At 34.0% G+C, this 20,977-nt stretch overlaps 2 protein-coding genes and 1 non-coding gene across 4 annotated transcripts; 1 reads left to right on the forward strand and 2 right to left on the reverse strand.

Annotated features, from left to right (window-relative positions):
* Nucleotides 1-2,455: 2,455 nt before the first annotated feature.
* LOC118484623 lies at nucleotides 2,456-2,610 on the forward strand. The gene has a single exon (XR_004873729.1). It is a non-coding gene; the product is annotated as a small nucleolar RNA snoR2/U65 (small nucleolar RNA).
* Nucleotides 2,611-5,261: 2,651 nt separating this feature from the next.
* LOC110889793 (receptor-like serine/threonine-protein kinase At1g78530) lies at nucleotides 5,262-7,432 on the reverse strand. Its single transcript, XM_022137358.2, has 5 exons — nucleotides 7,036-7,432; nucleotides 6,439-6,777; nucleotides 5,965-6,216; nucleotides 5,632-5,765; nucleotides 5,262-5,550 (listed from the first exon to the last, which is right to left on the reverse strand). Exons 1-5 carry the CDS (start codon nucleotides 7,169-7,171, stop codon nucleotides 5,338-5,340), a joined length of 1,074 nt encoding a protein of 357 aa, XP_021993050.1. The 5' UTR covers nucleotides 7,172-7,432; the 3' UTR covers nucleotides 5,262-5,337.
* A 1,875-nt stretch (nucleotides 7,433-9,307) lies between these two features.
* On the reverse strand, nucleotides 9,308-15,606 carry LOC110889792 (mitogen-activated protein kinase 20). 2 transcript variants are annotated; one of them, XM_022137357.2, is made up of 9 exons: nucleotides 14,997-15,606; nucleotides 14,222-14,630; nucleotides 13,970-14,097; nucleotides 13,817-13,876; nucleotides 12,962-13,111; nucleotides 11,901-12,268; nucleotides 11,706-11,807; nucleotides 10,330-10,493; nucleotides 9,308-9,801 (listed from the first exon to the last, which is right to left on the reverse strand). In XM_022137357.2, exons 1-9 carry the CDS (start codon nucleotides 15,018-15,020, stop codon nucleotides 9,479-9,481), a joined length of 1,728 nt encoding a protein of 575 aa, XP_021993049.1. In that variant the 5' UTR covers nucleotides 15,021-15,606; the 3' UTR covers nucleotides 9,308-9,478. The 2 variants fall into 2 exon arrangements, with proteins under 2 accessions (XP_021993049.1, XP_035835519.1); XM_035979626.1 differs by having other exon boundaries at nucleotides 15,275-15,495.
* Between the last annotated feature and the right edge of the window lie 5,371 nt (nucleotides 15,607-20,977).

Here is a 20,977-nt window from a genome sequence, read left to right on the forward strand (position 1 = left end):
TGAAGGCTTGGAAAAGTGGCAATAAAGTTACCTAAAAGAAATAGATGTTTTTCTTAAATAAAATAGGGTGTATCCCTATGAAGATATGTGTAATGAAAAACTTGGGTTTTACCCATGTGTTTAATGTTATAAAATGTGGTGGTTTACTCTGATAAAATATTTCCTAACTACGGTCCTGATGAAAATTTCTGCTGCCAAATTAGACAATAACGCGATACCACCGAAACTGGCTCGCGGCCGCCCGTTCCCGGGGATTAGGGATCGGGTGTTGCGACAGGGTAAAAGTAAAAAAAAATCAATTTTTTTAAAACTCACAAGGCGTAAGTTACAACACCCATATGCCTAAATGTTTTAAATTATAGTAATGGGTAGTGGGTAATATTGTGTAATGGGTAATGGGTAATGGGTAATTGGGTAATGGGAATGAGTAATGGGTAATTATAGTATTGGGTAATGGGTAATATTGGGTAATAGGTAATGGGTAATACTGGGTAATAGGTAATTAGGGTTAGGATATAATAGTAAGTTTTTTGGCTAGGAAGGCTAAGAAGTAATCTTGACCATCAATTGATTTAATCAAGGGCTAAGATTAAATGGGTAAAACTGAAGAGAAGAAAGAGGCGCGTGGGTTTATGTATGGGCATTGTAGTAAATCCAGGACAATAGTTTCTCCCTCTTTCAATTTCCCCCCATTTTTTAAATGTTAATAACTTTTTCATATGACATTATTTTTTATAAAAATTGCACCAAAAAATAAGTGTTTTTTATCTTTAAAACGAGTATACTATTGCTATATTTTTGAAATTTTTTTCGAAAACCCAGTTGCGTAAAACGCAATGGAAAAAAAAACCCGTAAAAATGACTTTTTCCTAAAACGCAATGCACAGAAAACACAAAGAAATGTCTTATTTGTAAAACGCATTGGCCAGATAACACAAAGAAATGTATCATTTCTAAAACGCAATAGCCTAAAAACACAAAAGAAAGTATACTTTCTAAAACGCAATGGACTGAAAACACTTCAAAAATTTGTTTTACCTAAAACGCAATACACCAAAAACACAAAGAAATATCTTATTTCTAAAACGCAATAGCCAGAAAACACTTAAAAATGTCTTTTTTCTAAAACGCAATGGACTGAAAACACATAAAATTGTGTTCTACCTAAAACGTAATGGACTAAAAACAGTTCAAAAATGTGTTTTTCTGAAACGCAATGGCCAAAAAACACATAAAAATGTCTTATTTCTAAAACGCAATGGACTGAAAACACATAAAAATGTGTTTTACCTAAAACGCAATGGACTAAAAACACTTCAAAATGTGTTTTTCTAAAACGCAATGGCCAGAAACCACATAAAACTGTCTTATTTCTAGAACGCAATGACCTAAAAACAGAAAAGAAAGTGTTCTCTCTAAAACGCAATAGACTGAAAATACATAAAAATGTGTTTTTACCTAAAACGCAATGACTAAAAACACTTCAAAAACTGTCTGAACTAGGAAGTAGGAGATCAAAAACTGTCAAGAAAAAAAATGTGTTTTCTGGTGCAGTTTTATTAAAGTAATTTAATAAAAAAAATTTCCCCAGCCAGGGGGCTCTGCCCCTTGGACCCCGCCAGGGGGTGCCGCCCCTTGGACCCTGCTCCTAGGGGCGCTGCCCCCGAACCCCCGCCAAGATCGTAAAACGCACTGACTCAATTCAAAACCCAGATCGTAAAAATGCAATTCAAGAATTTCTTACATGGATAGAAGCCGATTTCTTTAACGATTGACGAAATTTGAATGATAGAAACACTTATCAGCAATCAAATCAAACAGATCGAGTGATTCGCTTCAAAATCACGGGAAAAAACGAGATATTGTATGAAGTTAAACTGAGTTTCTTAAAAAAAAAGTTGAAGAACACATCGATTGGGTGTTTGAATCATTGATTGGTGACAAAAATCACACTATAATGTAGTGATTATTGAGATAGAAAGTGGAGAAAAAGTTGAAAATTGTGGGTTTTGAAAATGGTGGGTTTTGAAGTTACTGGGGAGAAGAAGGAAGAAGAAATGATACGATTGACTAAAATACCCTTCCTATTTATTTTAAATTTTGTCACATGTCATAATCCTATTACTTCGTATCTTTTCTAACCAAAATAAACTTACTATTTGATCTCACCCTACGTAATTATAGTATTAGGTAGTGGGTAATGGGTAATGAAATGGCCCATAAACCATACGGAACAAAACCGCTTTTAGCCCATAACCCGATTATTGCTAAAATCCACATGGGCCGTGTTTCCTATATAGAACCTTAGGGTTGGCATTTGGTTCCTTCATCTTCTATATAACCCTAGTCTCCGCAAACAACTTACCACATGTTTTCTTCATAAACTTGCAGTTATCTTAATTTGTTTCAGTTTTGTAATCTATTCACTCTAGATCGAAATGTTTAATATCTGTTAGGTTCGATGCCACGTCAACGGTAGCCAAATGTGCATTGACCGACCGATGATGCTATGATTGAACCGATAATAAACTGTTGTGTGTTTCGCATGTTATAGGAACCTGTGAACTGATTCTTCCTTCATTCACAGAGCCGTTTATTGCGATTACATTTTTTATTTTTATTTTTTTTAACAAATGCCAGTGAGGAATTATATTTTTAAAAGTTGGAATTACTGACCGATTATTATTATTATTATATATTGATGATAGATCGACAGACTGTAAATTTGTTCGAGTGAATATTTGTTTGATTCGTATCATTTTTTTAAACAGAGAAATCACGGTTGTGTAGATTTGTGTTCATATGATTTGGATATTTAATCTTTAATAACCGTGTTCCTTTGTTTAACGAGATGATTTGAATCACTTGTAAAAATTAAATAATTAGTTATAAACTGAGAAATAAATAAAATAAAATATGTTTTAACCTAAACTAAGAGGGTGTTTGGGGTTGAGCTTTGAAGGAGATTTTTAGATTATTGAGTTTTGAAATCGTAAATAATCAGTTTTGAGTGTTTAGGTAAAAGAAAACTTATTATTTGCGTTTAGAAAGTTATAAAACGCAATATGAGATGCTAAAATTCTTAGGTTTATTCAAATTTAATTACATGGATCAACTAATATAAATGTGAAACAACGATCATAGAAGGAGTTAAAAGCGATACAATGGTTGGCTGGAAGTATGATCGCCGTTACACATTTATGTTATAATATGAGATGCTAAAATTCTTTCTTAGGTTTTTTCGATGCGATTCCTATAGTGTCAACAATAACAATAAGAATAATTCCTTATTATTTTCAAATAATTTAAATTCTTGGAATACATTTAAATATTAGTAATCTTTTGTTTGATGGAGCACGGCTCGAGGCAAAACAAAATCGTTTATGTATGAAAATCTATCCTGTTCTTTCTAAAGTCCAGATAGAAAAAAATTATTTCGCGTATTCTAAACTTTCCTGTATGTATGCCGTTCCTTTACATCTCTTTCTTTGATTTAACCCCATATTTTTAAGTAAAAACAACTTTGAATAATAATTGTTATATGAATGGTGTAAAGGAGCATATCATACACAATATGAATGAAAAATAGAGTGTTATGATTTTTAGTACCCATATAAATGGCAGATTATCTAAATTGACGCATCCGAATGGGTCTTGAAACAACAGCCACTTGTAATTGAGAAAAAGGATTTGAAGATGGGTGGGATTTGACGAAACTAAGCGATGGTTCGCCGGAAAACCCTTTTATATCGTTCAAGAATCCTTTCATGAACCATTACGACAGACGTACTTCTTTTAATACCTTCTATTATCGTCGTTTTATCATTGTATCGCTTTTAACGCTTTCTATGATCGTCGTTTCACCTCTAACACCTTCTCTGATTGACGTTTGACGTTTGACATTTATCGTTTCCGGCCAACAATCGTATCGCTTCATCGCCTTTCACATTTACGGCTTCCGGTCAATTCATAGCATCGGTGTCGTTTCGGTATGTGTAGAATGGGTGGCAGTTTTTTTTGTATACTTACCAGAACCGCTGTAAAGGACCAAATCAGAGATAACACGAAATAAAAAATTAATGGTTGAATCATATTCCTTAAAGTCTTTAAAGAATCGAATACACAAAATCATTGTTTGAAAATCAAAATCACAGTTATTGTTAGCCTCTGTTTTTTACTAATCCTGTAAAGATTTTTTTTTTTTTGAAAAAAATTCAAACCAAAACTAAAACTTCATAAAACGTTGAATTACTCTGATTCGAAAAACATCAGAAACATTTTTAATTTTCAAAACCAAACAAAGTTTTTAAGAAAATTAAGATCAGTAAATTAAAAGGTTTCAAATGGAAAACGAAATTGAGTTTTTACGTTAAACACGTGTTCGTTTCAAGAAGGAAATCTGTCTCAAGCGAATCTAATTCAGATTTAGAAATCGTTCAGGATCAGAGGGAGAACAGTTTGACTTTTAGAAAAGTTAGAATCAGTTTTACTTTAATTATCGGAGGAAGAGTTATTTTTACTTTCAATCACAATTTGATATAGGCCAACCATCATATCTCTTGATCTCCTTTTCACATTTACAACTTCCGGCCATGGTGTCGGTTCGGTATGTGTAGAATGGATGCCTGCTTTTTGTATAGTTATATATAATGAAAAAAAGGTAACCTTTCATCAATAACCTTTTCTAATGGACACGACTTTTAAACAAAACAGACGCAACCTTTCCATCAATAACATTTTCTAATGGACGTGACTTTTAAACAAAACATACGTAACCTTTCCATCAATAACATTTTCTAATGGATGCGACTTTTAAACAAAAAAGGTGTCAATAACCTTTTCTAATGGACGCGACTTTTAAACAAAATAGACGTAACCCAAGTTACTTTTTGTAGGGTTAGTAATATATTTTTTTTTTTTTGTATTTTTCTACAAATTTGAGACAATTTGTATAAAATCCAACTTGGTTCGGTTTAAGATTTCTATGGTTCGGTTTTGGTTTTGATTTACAAAAAGAAAAAATTGCCAACCGTTTTAAAAACCAAACAGCGAACACCTCTATATTACCCTGCTCCGTGACTACTACCCTTCACCCTACCCGCCCGACCCATGCGGTAGTCTAGCCGCAATACCCATGTTACTCACAAGGAGTACCCGAGTTGTGCCCCTTGTACTCGTTGCCTTACGAGTATATGTATCTACCGAACCGCCACATCGCGTGTGGAAAACCATCCCACTAGTCCCTACCTAACACTTAGTAAAGTCAGCAATCCATTAGCAACAACTCTTTTAAGCTTTCTTCAATAAACGCGATTACAACTTTTGCTCGTAAATTCTTTAAGTAAAAGATTGCGAGTTGTGACCAAGGTGATCCGGTTTGATCTCTTCAAGCATCTTTAGAACTTCTAACATGTTTGGTCTTTTCAATGGATCTGTTTCTAGGCACATTAACGCTATAATAAAGGCATGATTAATCTCATCCATACGGTTACACCCTAATCGGTCATCAACATAATGTTCTTCCTTCTTATCTTGAACAACTGTTTTCACCTGGAGTTGCATAACACTTCAAATTACTTCATCACTGATGAAAAGAAAAAAAAGTCAAACCTTTGACTTTTAAAGACTTACCCATGTTACAAGCTTTGTTCCCTCCTCGACAAACGCTTCATCCGACGGTTTTCTACCCGTTAAGAGCTCAAGTAAAACTACGCCAAAACTATATACATCCCCTTTTGTTGTTGCTCTTCCCGTGTCGAAATACTCTACAAAAACACATACATCTTTGAATAAAAAGTTTAAAAATTGTTTTTGGGTCAACCCTACCTAGCCGGGCCCATTTCGACCCATACTAAAAATATAAGATGTTTCAACCCGAACTCATTTGGATATGTTTCCCGACCCGCTTGACCCATATCCGAAGATGGTTTCTTTATGCTTATAATAGGTATAGTAAGACCATACCAGGGGCTAAGTAACCGAAAGTCCCGGCTACTAAAGTGGATACATGTGTGTTATCTTGCTCCATGAGTGTCGCTAACCCAAAATCCGAAACACGGGCCTCCATATTATGATCCAATAAAATATTGCTCGACTTGATATCTCGATGAATTATATGAGGAACGCAATCGTGATGAAGATACGATAGTCCCCTCGCAGCACCTACCGCAATTTTGTATCTTGCATCCCAATCTAGCACTTTGTCCATTCTTCTTCCTGCATCATAATATGACTATTAAATCTAATAAGCCTTAATTACGCAGATAGTCCCTGTGGTTCATTGAAAGTAACACTTTTGAGTATATACTTTTTTTTGTAAAAGGTTCATGTTCTACGGTTTCAATTTTGTAACAAGTTGGGGACTATTTGTGCAATGTAGTTCATAACTCATAGATTTTAAAAAAGTCAAAGATTTGACTTTGGAAGTCAAACTCATACCATGAAGTAGTGTATCCAAGCTTCCATTAGGCATCAACTCATAAATCAGCAAATTAAAATTAGGCGCGGTGTAATAACCATGAAGCGTAACTATATTCCGATGCTTTATATCACCCATTGACTCCAACTCTCTCTCGAAACCACGGTCTTGCTCTGTGGTTTCTCTTCTTAGCTTCTTGACAGCAAAAGACGTCGACTCATTTATCGTCAACCTATAAACCGTCCCATACCCTCCAGATCCAATTCTATCTTTACTAGTCAATTTCATCGTCTTTTTCAAGAAACTGTTCGGTTTTAGAGACTTCATCTTCGGTGATCTAAACAACACCAACTTTCCATCTGTATATACACACCAAAACACGTCAAGTTAAATAATGTAAAACATAACTATATATCATCATCATCATCATCATCATGCTCAGTAAATCTCATCAATAGCAAAGCTAAGGTAGGTCTGAGGAGGGTAAGATGTAGACAGCCTTACATCTACCCTGTAGGAATAGAGAGACTGCTTCCAGTGAGACCCCCAGCTCGATATATATAAATAAAATTAAAAAATATATATAAATAAAATTAAAAAAAATACAAAAGTTGTACCGGAAAACCTATCTTGAATCACCAACTGCTTTCGTTGCCATCGACGATAACATAAGACCGCGATTGTGATCTTGGAGATAACGAAAGCTAATACGCATATTGTGATGTATAATCCCAGAAATCTGGAGCTACCCATTTAGTTTTTGGTAGTGTGTTAGGCATGTAAACTTAAATATTGTATCATGATTGAGGAATTCATAAGTGGGACTTGTGTTTCTTTGACTTTTATCAAAGTTTGATAAGTCAAATAATGCAATAAAGAAATGATCAGAATTCACACACTGTGTGTGTGTGTTTCTATAATCTTGAAAATATATATAAAGATATATCAAAGATTCAAGAAAAGTAGAAAACCAGTGAGAGCAAGTTTGGTTATGAGAAATAATAATTGAGATCACTTAAAGGTGATATAACTAATAACTTTATACAATATACATTATTGATTTATATGATTTATTTCACTTGACATTCTGTACCAGTGGCACCTTGTGACTTGTGGGACCATGTCGACAGACACGTGTCAGTGGTCCGATTGGTACGGAGGTTGAATTTAATTAATGTGTACCAAAATACTAGTTTATGACCATTTTGCCCTTGCTAACAAATGAAGTATTTCTGAGCCTTGAGGGTAAATTGGTCCCCTTTTACCAGAAAAGGAAAGGAAACATCTAACATGTGACAAGTTTGTTGCTTGTATATATATATATATAGATAGATAGATAGAGAGAGAGAGAGAGAGAAGATAACAAACAGCTGTTGTTTTAAGGTGATTTTGGTAGAAGTTGGCACAAAATTTATATTTTCAACATGATATGGGCTTTTAACCAAACAATTATGACATAGGTGTTTATATAGATAGGAATGCTTGCAATGAAAATGATTGATCAACTAGATTTGTTCAACATGGAGAAAAGGGTGTATGAATAATAATCATCATTACATATTCTCAATAGCAAAATCACTTTTTGCAATTGACTATTCATTTGGTTTAAGGGTGTAACGGGTGCATACCTAATGAGATGGGGTAAATTTTCCTCTCACCCAATTATATTGTGTCATATCATTTCCCTCTCATTCTTGCATGTTGCCAAAAAACACAAGGGGTGGTTTCCCCCAAACCATTTAAATACAAAACAAAACATGTGATTGGTTGAGAAGATACTCGCCCCACCACTTACCCCTCTCCTCATCTTTGCCGCATGTGGCATGGTTTCCCCGCAAATCTCCTCCCTTCATGTGTACCGCGCGGCAACTTGGTAATGGTAGTGGGGTTGCCGATCGGCAAAAGAGGTTGCCTATCTCTTTGCCTAACCCACCCTGTACACCCTAAGGATAAGGGTTAATACTTGATATCATGGGTGGATCTATGTACAAGGTTCCGGGTTCACCCGAACCCCCTGGATTTTGAATTTTTAGTTGAGCGGCTATATAAAACTACAGAGTGAACCCATAAATAAAATATGGGATGCACCCGCAATAAAAATTTATCCCATTATTATGTATAAAGACCATATGTGTATATATAGGGGTTTCATTAACGTGTTTGGTTGGTCTGTAAGACCCGAACTGTCCAATCGAACCAAAATTTTTAGCGTCCAGTCTAATTAAATTGGATCGTCTAAAAACAGCGAACCCACTGAAAAAAAATTATGGATCCACCATCGCTTGATATTAATAAATCTTGTATAGATTAAGGTTAAGCTCGGGGTTAAGAGTTCGGTTTCTACATGCATTCTTGTAAGTTGTTTCATCAGAGACAGATTAATATATCATTCAAGTATTATAAAACCAATATACTTTCTTATTTTGTGACAAAAAACATTCTACCTAGCCTCCACATATGTAAAAGATAGAAGCCGACAGCTATCGCTGATTTTTTTTTTTTTACAAATATGTGCATTTTAAACAAGCTCAGCAACTCTAATATACCAAAGCCGAGTCATTTAGTGTTGTTCGCGCAAAATAAATCAAGTTAGTTTTTTAGGGTATTAAAACCAATATACTTTCTTATTTTGTGACAAAAAAACATTCTTGATTCTACATAGCCTCCACGTATGTAAAAGATAGAAGCCGACAACTATCGCTGATTTTTTTTTTTTTTTTTACAAATATGTGCATTTTAAACAAGTTCAACGACTTTAATATACCAAAGCCTAGTCATTTAGTGTTGTTCGCGCAAAATGAATCAAGTTAGTTTTTTAGGGTATTAACCCTTAAAAACTTTTATCTTATACATCCTACAAGACAACCACCTAAATGCAATCCACATCAATTTGATACAAACAACTTATTTAGATATCCTTATTTAAAAAAAAAAAAGCTAAAAGAGAGTGCAATATACATCAACTAAAACACCATGTTAAACTAATATATAAGGTAACACACACTAGTATGTAAGAAAACAAGTGGAAATTAAAAAAAAAAAAAAAGCCGAAAACAATGATCATCCCATATGAAAAACACCCACCTCTCTATGAGGCTGGGGCTGCATAAACGTTCCATCAATCGCTATCCGTTCGTTTGACTTCTGTTGACCATGTGTTTGATTGTAATACGGGTTACTATTCACACCATTCACTAACCCTGGTGCCAATTTCCCGTCGGTTGACTTCTGTTGACCCTGTGTTTGATCCCCGGTGTTGCTCCTATATGCGTAGTGCGGAGAGAGACCAATCGTGTTCGTATTTCTAACCATTACCCTTGGATCGTACGCGTCTTTCATGTTTCTACTACTCTCCAACGGAAGAACCGGGCCCACTACTCTTGCTGATCATGTTTTAACAAAAATCACCAGTCATACACACACTTGATTTATGGTAAAAGTGAAAAAAAAAGTTTTAGATGAAATACCATTTTCGACCCCAGACGTTTGGCCAGTTTTGCGACTTTCGTCCAAATGTTTGTTTTTCTGTATCTAGATCCAAAAGGTTTGAAATCTTGTCATTTTCCTCCACTCGTTAACTCCATCCATTTTTCTCCGTTAAGTCGAGGGTATTTTCGTTTTTTTTTAAACTTAGTAAGGGTAATGGAATACTTGTACATTATGCAAAATGCTTGAACATAAAGTGAAAAAGACCGAATTGCCCTTTAAAGTTAACAAAAAAACGAAAATACCCATCACCTAACAAAGAAAATTTGATGGAGTTAACAAGCCGGAACAAAATGGCAAGATTTCAACCCGTTTAGAGATCCAGATGCAAAAAAAAAAAAAAAAAACAAACCTTTGGACGAAAGTTGCAAAACTGGCCAACCCTCAGGGGTCGAAAGTCGCATTTCACTCAAAGTTTTACTTACCTTTAGGCATTCTTGGTGGCGGCCGAGCGGCGGCACTGAAAATATTTCCGGTAGCATCCACATCTCCGCCGCCATGAGACATGCTATCCACCACCGGTCGGTTGTCAAATGCAGCCAAACACTGCTGCAGCTTGGGAGCAGTCGTGCTTGAAGCAATTGTCGACCTGAGTATAAATAAATTGTTAAAAGAAAAACAAAATAAGGCCGTAGACTTTACACTTTTATTATCAACTTTTAATACCAACCGCAATTTAGCTGATTTTTACCTGTCAACTACTAGCTGATGTGGCGCTGATTGATGCCATGCCAGCCACCACATCAGACGTCATATATGCAAAAAAATATGCTTGTGTGAAAAAGAAATGATCTTTTAAGAAAATTAAAATGTCAACTCAAATGCCAAGTGGCATATATTATATATAATATATGATACGATATAACATATATGGTTGATGCCACGCCAACCAGCACGACAAAAGTCATATGATATGTAAAACTAAAAATATATTAGATGTCAGTTAGATGCCAACTAGCGTAGTATTATATACGCGTGTAGGAGAGGGTTCTATGCAAAACACTATATATATTGCGAGAAGCCGAGAACAAGGAGAACAAAACAAATTATTCATTTTTTTCAATCTCAAAACTGTTTAAAATAATACAAGAAAATGGAAGAATCACAATGTTCATTCATCTCTTGAAATTCAATATATATATACACATATATATAGGGTAAGGTTCATGCGAGAACCGCGAGAACCAATGTGAACACAACCTAAAATAGTTAAAAAACCTAACCCCCCCCCCCCCCAAAAAAAAAAAAAACCTAAAAAATTCTAAAAAACACACAAAAAACCTAAAAATAAAAAAATAAAAAAAAACACACACATTTTTTTTTAATATTTTTTACATTAAAATCGCTACTTTTAGTAGGCAAAAAAAAAATTTTTTTTTGGCTACTAAAAGTATCGATTAATTTTTTTTTTGCCTACTAAAAGTAGCGATTTTTTTTTATAAAAAAATATTAAAAAAAAAATTGTGTGCTTTTTAGCTATTTTTGGTTGTGTTCACATTGGTTCTCGCGGTTCTCGCAATAAAGGGTGATTCCTAACGGATCCTTCTATATATATATATATATATATATGAACAAATTATGTTTACATATATATAACCCTACACACTTGTAAATCATGTGTAGGTTATATTTTTTTGTAACAGCAGGTGTAGGTAAATGTTCAAAATATATATAAAAAAAGTTATTAACAAATTAATTAGTTTGATGGCTTTTTATGTGCATAACAAACACTTGTATGTAAGACGTACAAAATTTTAAACACACGAACCATTGATACAAAAAATATCTTTTAACGTTTTACCTTGGGACGGAAACATGTTTCCTCTCTGGGGGTATAACGGGCCCACTTTTCCCAACGTTTTCCTCAAAATAAGCAAATTGCCGTCTAAATTGACCAATCGCACTGCACATTATACTAAACATGTTACAACCAATAGACGATAAAACAAGGCAATAGAGAAAACCAAAAGCAAACCGAATTTTAAGTGTTAACAACCTAGGATAAAGGAAATTCGAGCGATCATTGCCAGCCATGTAATCTTTGAGTAACTGCGGGTGGTATTCTAGAATCTCCCGGAATATTAACTCTCTAATATCGTCTTTCGTGACTCTTCGTCTCTCAAACTCAAACTCAAATTTGGAAAATGACGGACATGACGGCTCGCGTTCGACTTTCGATAGTCCCTTGAAGTAAGGGTCGGCTAGGGCTTGTTCTGCGGTGGGTCGGTCTTTTGGGTCAAACGCCAATAGTCTTTGTAATAGCTTAAGTGCCAACGGGTCGACTTCTTGGAACTTCTCGGAGAACGATACGGGTTTCTTTTTACGCATATCGGTTAAGTATTTTCTTGCCTTGTCATTACGTACCTGCATGAGGTTTAACGAGTATCATATAAGGCGGTGTTTGTATGTGCCATTTTGTGTACTTTTCTATAAAAAAGAGTAAATTTTAATTTACAGGCGCTGTCCTTTAACTAAGGAAATTACACTGGATGTCCTTTATGTTTATATTTTTTTATCGGAAGGTGTCCTTTAGCCAATTAGCCCTAACCCGGTTAAATTTTTGGGTTAAGCCAGACCATGTGCCTCTCACATGAGGGCTTATCGGTCTTTTTACCTTTTTTCTTTGAACAATCTTATGGATGTCATTTATGTTACTATTTTTTTTAACGGAAGTGAAATGACCATTTTGCCCTCACATGAGTGGCACATGGTTAAATTTAACTTAAAAACTAACTAGGTTAGGGTAAAAGGTCGAAATGTGCACAAAAGTGTTAACATAAAGGACATAAGGTGTAATAAAGGACAACGCCCGACGTAAAAGACAACTAAAATTTCAAACATCGTCCATTTTCGTTATTTAGATGAAAGTTTTGGTAAAAAGAACGGCACATAAATAAATTTATTTTCTCTTAAATAATCAAGTGATCATAATCAAAAGCACTTCATCTAAACATTTAAAACACGTCATTGTGACTTTGGCTCATGAAAATCAGATAATAATGCAATAGTCGGTTGCATAAATAACCAAAACTTCATAAACGATGTAATTTAACGTACTCTAGAAATGGTATCTAACGACGGTGTCCCAAGAAGATCAGTAATAAGCTCCAACTGATGAACCACGCTTTTTCCAGGAAAAAGCGGTTTTCCGGTCAATACTTCCGCAAATATACATCCAATGCCCCATATATCAACAGCGGGGGTATACTGCAATTCAAAAAACAATAAATTATCAAGACCTGCAAACAGATTGACACAAGACCACATTTTGACTTTTTAAGATAAGACTGTCAATTAGGCCTGCAAACGAACCGAACGTTCATGAACTCGTTTATGTTCGTTTATTTAATAAACGAACAAACATGAACACAATTTTTTGTTCATTTAATTAAACGAACGAACGTGAACACACATTTTGTTCGTTCATTTATTTACATTTGTTTATGTTCGTTCATTTATGTTCGCTTCAATTAAAATACATAAGTATTTATATTTACATAAGTATAAAAAATAAAATAAACTTTCTATCTACTAATATAAATATAACTAATTGGTAATTGGGCTTTCTAGTAATAAAAATGATTTTTCCAATAAAATTTATCGTAATCAATCACTAATTAATATAAAAATTTAATTTATGTTCGTTTATGTCTAGTAAATTAAGTTCATTTGTATTATTCATTGTTTGTTAAATTATGTTTGTTTAAGCTTGTTTGTTTATGTTCGTTTAGGTTTTAAACGAACGAATATAAACGAACACGAACATACGCCCATTTTCTTCATAAACGAACACGAACATGAAAATGCGTCCGATTATATGTTCGTGTTCATGTTCAGTTAAAGTTAAAATGAACGAACACGAACAGAGGCCGGTTCATTTACAGGCCTACTGTCAATATAACGATATTACACCTTTGAATAAAAAGAACCGCATAGCTCAGGAGCCCTATACCATCTTGTTGCCACATAATCCTGCAATGATTCAAAAAACAAGTGATCGGTGTTAATTCAAATTTAAATGTGCATTGCAAAATATAACGTGTAATAATTGAAAATATAACTTACCGTCCAAAATATTGTCGTCGGAGTATCTGTAAACGCAGCCCTTGCTAACCCGAAATCGCATATCTTGAGTTTGCAATTTGCATTTGCTAATATGTTCTTCGGTTTCAGATCTCGATGATAAACGTTTGCTGATTTCATGAAACAAGAATCAATTTTGGTTCCAAAAACAATTAAATACCAATACCTAACATTTTTATATAACAAGTTAAAAACATTATAAATAAATAGATATATTTGCTGTCAAAATGTTACCTGTATGCATATACTTCAATGCTCGAAGCATTTGATAAAGGAAAAACCGATGATGTTCATGTGTCAAGTCATCATTAGCCTTAATGACTTGATGAAGATCGGATTCCATAAGTTCAAACACAACATAAATATCTTTAAAATCCCGCCTAGATGGCGGCATCATAATGCGTTTAATTTCAACAATATCGGGATGACGTAAAAGCCTAAGCAATTTAATCTCCCGCAAAATTCGAATCGCGTCCGATGAATGTTCAAAAATGTTTGTTATCTTCTTTATCGCAACCTTTTCGCCCGTCTGTGTGTCAACGGCTGCACAAACAACTCCATAACTTCCCTTTCCTATTATTTCGAGGATTTTGTATCGGTTTGATTCACCGTATTCGGTGAAGAACTCCACCTCTTTCGGACTCTGCACAATGTTCATTGCAAATTCAGATCACAATAAATAACATTAAAACAAACAACTTTAATTCTCTACAATCATAATAAATAACCCTAAAAACATGCATTATAACATTATTTAAATTCTAAATTTCTAACAATTGATCACCATAACAGAATCATCAGTTGAGTGACAAACAAGAAACAAGACAGATCTTTAAAATTAAAAAAAAAAAAAAAAAAAAAAAAACAGAATATATAAAGATTTGATCTACAAGCAATAACAGCATCTAAAACACATACAGAAGCAAGCAAGCAACTGTAAATTCAATAATAATCAAAACCCAACTCAAAAAATCAAACAAATTACACAAAAAGTTGATCAAGTTCACACCTTTTTTCGCCGATCTTGCTGCATCTTGTTTCTTGAAACAAAACCCACAAAGAAAAAGGAAAATTCAACAAGAAAAAGTATATATTTCAACAAGAAACAAAGAAAATTACCCACATTCAACCCACCTACCACAACCAAGAATCACCAAACAACAATACCCAGAAATGTATTCAGCAACAAAGCTCTAAAAAATCACAATTTTACTGATCAAATTGTTGAAAACCCTAACCGTAACCCTAAAAAAACCCAAATCCACCGACACCCAGAAAGCTACTTACAAAGAAACAAACACCACAACACTATCATTGATCAATACAACCAAGGGTTATTAGCTATTAGTGACCAAGAATCTGGTACTGAAAGAATTGGTGATAAAGATTGGTTCTTGATCTCAAGATCTTGAGGTGTGAGAGAGAGAGAGAGAGAGAGAGAGAGAGGAGAGAGAGAGAAGGGGGTGAATGAAGTGGGGTTTGATTAAATAGAGAGAATTTGAGAAGTGGGTTCGAATTGTATATCCACCGATGAGTACAGTTGTTGTTTGCTTATAGAGTACGGAGTTTTCTGATTTTGAAGGGTTAACCTAACCTTTGTTATCTCCTTGTCTCACCCAAATTTGTGAGGGTTGTGTAGTTGCTTATCACTTTATGTTTATTTTTCTTTTAAATTGACTACAATTTTGTAATTGGTTTAGGTTATGCGTAGTGGGGCGTCATATTTCCCTATAAAGCCCTATAACGCCCCTGAACACCATTACGGGGGGCGTTATGGGGGGTTGAAATCTTCAAAGCGCTATGTCCATAACGGCGTGAAGAATTTTCAAATTTTTACCCCCACTCACACACACATATATATACACACATATGTATGTATAATTGAAGGGGTTATTAATTAACTGAGTAATGATGAGGTAGGGGCTTTATGACTACGGGCTCTAGTGATATAACGTCCCATAAAGCCCTTGTGTGACGTGGCACGACACGTGTCGCATAACACCCACAAAGGGGCTTTGTGACTACACATTGCCTTATAGTTTTTCTAAAATTACATAGATGGTTCTTGTGGTTTGCGCTTTATAATGTATTTAGTCTTTAACTTAATTTACTCAAACCTTTAGATTTGTTAGCAGATGACTAAATACGTTATAAAGTGTAAACCATGGGGACTGTATGTGTGTTTTTGAAAAGCTAGAGACAAAATCCAAAAGTTGAGTTAACCACCGGGACCATCCGTGTACTATACTCTTTTTATCTATAAGGGTCAGGGCCGGTTCTGAGAATTCGTGTACCCTTTTCGAGCTCGAAAAAACGTGCCTTTACGCATTAACGAAATTGGGTATTAGGCTCAATAAAGGTCTAAACCTAATGTCAATGGGCTAGTAACTAATCTAAACCTTAAGAATAGTTTTGTAAGTGAGATTATGTTGGTGTTTGTATTGGTATACCTTATTAAAAAATATATTTTACATATACATACGGGTTTTTTATAAAATAAAGTGTCATTCGAAATATCGGGCCTTGGGCGGTGGTCCTCCCCACCCACCCCCAAAGCTGGGCATGATAAGGGTTGTTTGGTAGCCTCTTAGACTACACGGAGTGGGCGTGGTTTAGAGGCGTGGAAGCCTCTCCAAGCCGGGCATACCGGTCCATGGGTGGCTTGGAGGGCGGTGTAGGGGAAGGGCCAGGAGATTCTTCACTGGCGTGGGGGGCTTTGGGTTAGTGATGTGGAAACTCTTGATTGGTGGGTGTAGTTTGGCTTTGTTTTGATTGGTTGATGTTTATTATTTAGAACATCACTTTCACGTCCCTCTCACCCCATGTTTTTTTATCACGTCCCTGCTGACGTGGCTATCACATATCGCTTCATGCTCCCCTCCCACTTCGTATAGTCTTAATGATTTCATCAAAAGGCTATCCTTAATCAGTCAAAGATAGAGTTTGTTTGGTTCACTTAAAAGACGTATCTTAATGGTTAATTGAGCCTTCTAATAGATAAGTTTTAGAAACATGATCGATTTAGAGACTATCTCTTAATCGATCAGGCCTTCTAATACTCTGTACAAGATTGTTAAACAGCATCTTCGATTTAGAGACTATCTCTTACTCGATCATGCCTTCTGATATTATTTATATAGTCGTTGTTTATGTTCTTTTTCCTTCTAAAAGCTTAATTTTCAATTTAAATTTAGAAAGCGGACGTATAATAAACGTATGATAAGACGAGAAAAGATATGTTGTCTTACTTTTTGGTTTTAGTTTTAACCTATTTATATATTATTTTATTGTATGACTAATATAATACATATAAATGAAGGTAAAAGACAAAATGAGAGATGACATATAATATAAGGGTTCATATTAGGTGTAGTCGTTGAATCATTAGATTGTATAACAATATTGTAAATTAAAATATATAAATTGTAGCAAGCTTTAATCATTCCTATTAAAAGGTTTGGGGTTTTCTTTGTTCCATGAGTATATAATGATCATTTGGTGAAATGTTTGACACTTCACTTTTGTAAATTTGTAATAAGAAAATAGTAAGAATATAACATATTGTTGAAAGTAAGTTTGTTTGCTAATTTTTTTTTCTAATATAGAATATGTGCTATATCTAACATGCTATCTACTAAAGGCGTGTACTCTAACGGTATCAAAGTTTGTAATAAAAGTGTTTTTATCTCAAAATAGTTAAGGAATCTAGTCCCGTGGTAGGTACAAATTGGTGTAGACTTAGGGTAAGTTTAAAGTGTATGTGATTAGCGGTTGTAAAAAATAAATTTAGCATGCTACCTCAATGATACGTGAACAAAGATTTTTGCTAGTATATTTGTGGTTTGAAAGTTAACGTCAAAAAACACTTTAGACGAATCTTACGTCAATCAGAAAAAATATCTAACTTAAACAGAGTAAGGGTCTGTTTGGTATGGTGTAATGGAATAGATGAGAGAATGGAATGGACGAGGTAATGGAATGGACAACGGAATGAAATTGATCATTCCATTCCATTGTGATGTTTGGTTACTTATATGTGAATAGAATGAATCATTACTTTGTACAATTTGATAAACAAAAAAAAGATGAAGTAACGAAACATAACTGTATTAAAAACGACAAAAATATAATTGTCTCAATAATAATAATAATAATAATATATTAATGATAAAAAAATTAATAATAGATTTTTGATATATATTAATATTAGTATGAATATTAATAAACATAAATATAAATACAAATAAAAATAAAAGTATAAGTATAAATATAATAATAATGATGATGATAATAATAATAATAATAATAATAATAATAATAATAATAATAATAATAATAATAATAACACATTTATTTCCATTCCTTGAAGGAATGAAAAAAAAACACCTACATACCAAGGAATGGAAATTATTATATTTGGAAGGAGTTACATTCCTTTGGAATGCTCCATTCCATTACCACATTATAACCAAACATGTTTCTTTTCATTCCATCAGAATGATCAATTCCATTCCACCTTCCATTCCTTCATACCAAACGCTACCTAAATGTTTTTACCGAGCATGACACATTTTAGGGCCTCAAGAAGCGAAAACACAAATATAGGTGATACTTCTTGATCGGAAAATTGATATATTATTAAATAAGAAAACTTATACATCAAACTCCTTTCTATTTGGGAATTTTAGCATAAGCATGTATGTCGAAATCTTGAAATTTAAATTCTACATATGAGGAATGAAATTAATTGCCTAAAGAAACACATAAAAATCTCAAATCAAAGACCCGGTGTGTTTTATAACCAAATGAAATAGATTAAAACTTCGAAAATTGGGGAAAACCGTCGATTTTGAAAGGGAACTCCACATGGTGAAATCATGACCGAGGGTTTGGGCAAACCGCTCATTGGCCCTGTTTAGATGTGTAGTCCATTACTTACCTCGCAATTCCCAAACGTAGCGAAAGTTATGTCCTTATTAATTTGGTTCGCTTTCGAGCCCACTCGCTAGGTTTTGTTAGCATATTTAAAGTGTGATAACAAACTTCGAGAAACCACAACACTTTAGGCGAATCTCGTATCAATCATGGACAAGACATGTGTTAGGTTAAAATGTTTAATATATCAAACCATTTTACCGAGCATGAAAGTTTGGGAGACACAAACACAAGATACCAATTTTTTTAAAACATGGTTAAGAGTGCTCGAACGATAGTAGTATTAAGATGTGTGACATATTAAGAGTAAGCTCATGTGTGGTGACCAAGAACAAAAGTCTGCGTCAGTGTGACAAGAGCAAAAAATATAATTTTAGTCAGTTCTCTCTCGTTTTCTTAATTGAAGAAATAATTGGAAAATAAAACGACAAGTACAAAAATGAGTAATAACCCCCAGTAGAGGCTGGTACGATTCAATTCATCATTTTGTTCGTTTGGGTTTTTACATTATGGTATCAAAGTGATTGGCGTGTCATTCTAGATGGTGCCATGGTGGAACAAAACCTCCTTATGGACAATGGATGGGAGTGTTTGAAAGACATTAGACGGATCTGTACGAGCCAGAATAGATGAGATGTTGAGTTGAACAAAGTGCATTTCCTTACCAACTTACCATATATGCCACGTTTAAGGTCACACGCATAGCAAATCCCATAATATGGTTCACCTTTTGAGAGGTTATTGTATAATTTAAAGAACGAGAACTTGTGCCACGACCCCACAAGTATACAATATCTATTAGAGAAAATATATTGTCAGAGTTTATTAATGTATTATTAGTTATTACCATAATTAAAAAAATATGATTTGATATTCGATAAGATTTTCTATATATTTATTCGTATAATCACATTCTATCCCTCCCTATATATACCCCGGGGCTGATGTAGCTTGAGAATAGGAGTAGCCCCGACTACTCCTTGACGCTCCGACGTTAATGTAAATTTTAGAAAAATTTAACGTTTTTTCGATTTCGCTGCTACTATAGAAAAGAAAATTTTAAAATGTTGCCTCTTAACGTTTTCTTTAGATCCGCCTTTGTCTATGCCCTGAGAGTTTTCATCATTCTACAATATGATGGCAGCGGCATGTCATGTGATCTCATTACACAAAAAACTACATGTGTCATTGCACTTATAACTTATATGATTTATCATCAAAAACTGACATGTGTGAATTATTAGTATGTGACATTTTTATATATAGTTTTGTCACGGTATCATTTTGGAATATTATAATATTCATTTGGAATCATTTTGTTTTGGATGTATTATTTGGTTGGTTAAGTGTCTTTTTATTAGTAGGTCTGAAGTTGCACACAATCTGGTCCCCTTGATCATCAATACATAAAAAAAATATAGACCTCACATAATTGACCAAGGTGACGTCGTTTGCAACGTGCACCGACCATCTTTTTCACCTTTCGACCACTTCTTATACCTAACGTTAAAACTATGATAAAATGCACGTGGTAAATTTATTTCCAAATCTTTGTTTTTCATTTTATTTAATAACATGTTTTTCATATTTTTAAAGTAGAGTAAAATGCTAAAATGGTCCCTGAGATTATGTTACTTTTGTCACATCAGTCCAAAAATGAAACATTTTGTATCTGGGTCCCTAGGGTTTCTTTTTTGTTGTCATTTTCATCCAATTGACAAACTGGGTTAGAATTTTTTGTTAACTTCTATCCATTTTTTGTTGTTTTTCTCATTTAATTAAAAGATATAATGACATTAAATGACGATTATATCCTTCATTTAAATGAGGAAAACGACAACAGTGAGAGAAGTTAACAGAAAATTGTAACTCAATTTGTCAATAGGATGAAAATGGCAAAAAAATGAAACCTCATGGATCCAGATACAAGAAGTTTCATTTTTCAACTGAAGTGGCAAAAATGATCTAAACTCAGAGTTTTTTTAGCATTTTACTCTTTAAAGTAAGTTAGCATTTTTGGAAACTTATAAACGATTTGTTTTGAACGGCGAAAAA

The sequence above is a fragment of the Helianthus annuus genome, chromosome 11 (genome assembly GCF_002127325.2).
Source record: "Helianthus annuus cultivar XRQ/B chromosome 11, HanXRQr2.0-SUNRISE, whole genome shotgun sequence".
NCBI classification, from domain to species: Eukaryota; Viridiplantae; Streptophyta; class Magnoliopsida; order Asterales; family Asteraceae; genus Helianthus; species Helianthus annuus.

Bases quoted from the DNA above. Each gene is read 5' to 3' on its own strand.
- LOC110889793 (XM_022137358.2), bottom strand. From the start codon at position 7,171: ATGGGTAGCTCCAGATTTCTGGGATTATACATCACAATATGCGTATTA. The intron at 6,217-6,438 runs GTATGAGTTTGA...ATTATGATGCAG, and splicing joins CTTGGATACACTACTTCATG to GAAGAAGAATGGACAAAGTG. The intron at 5,766-5,964 runs GTATGGTCTTAC...GTGTTTTTGTAG, and splicing joins TTTCGGTTACTTAGCCCCTG to AGTATTTCGACACGGGAAGA.
- LOC110889792 (XM_022137357.2), bottom strand. From the start codon at position 15,020: ATGCAGCAAGATCGGCGAAAAAAG. The intron at 14,631-14,996 runs GTGTGAACTTGA...AACATTGTGCAG, and splicing joins AGCAAGATCGGCGAAAAAAG to AGTCCGAAAGAGGTGGAGTT. The intron at 11,808-11,900 runs GTTGTTAACACT...TATAATGTGCAG, and splicing joins TCGAATTTCCTTTATCCTAG to TGCGATTGGTCAATTTAGAC.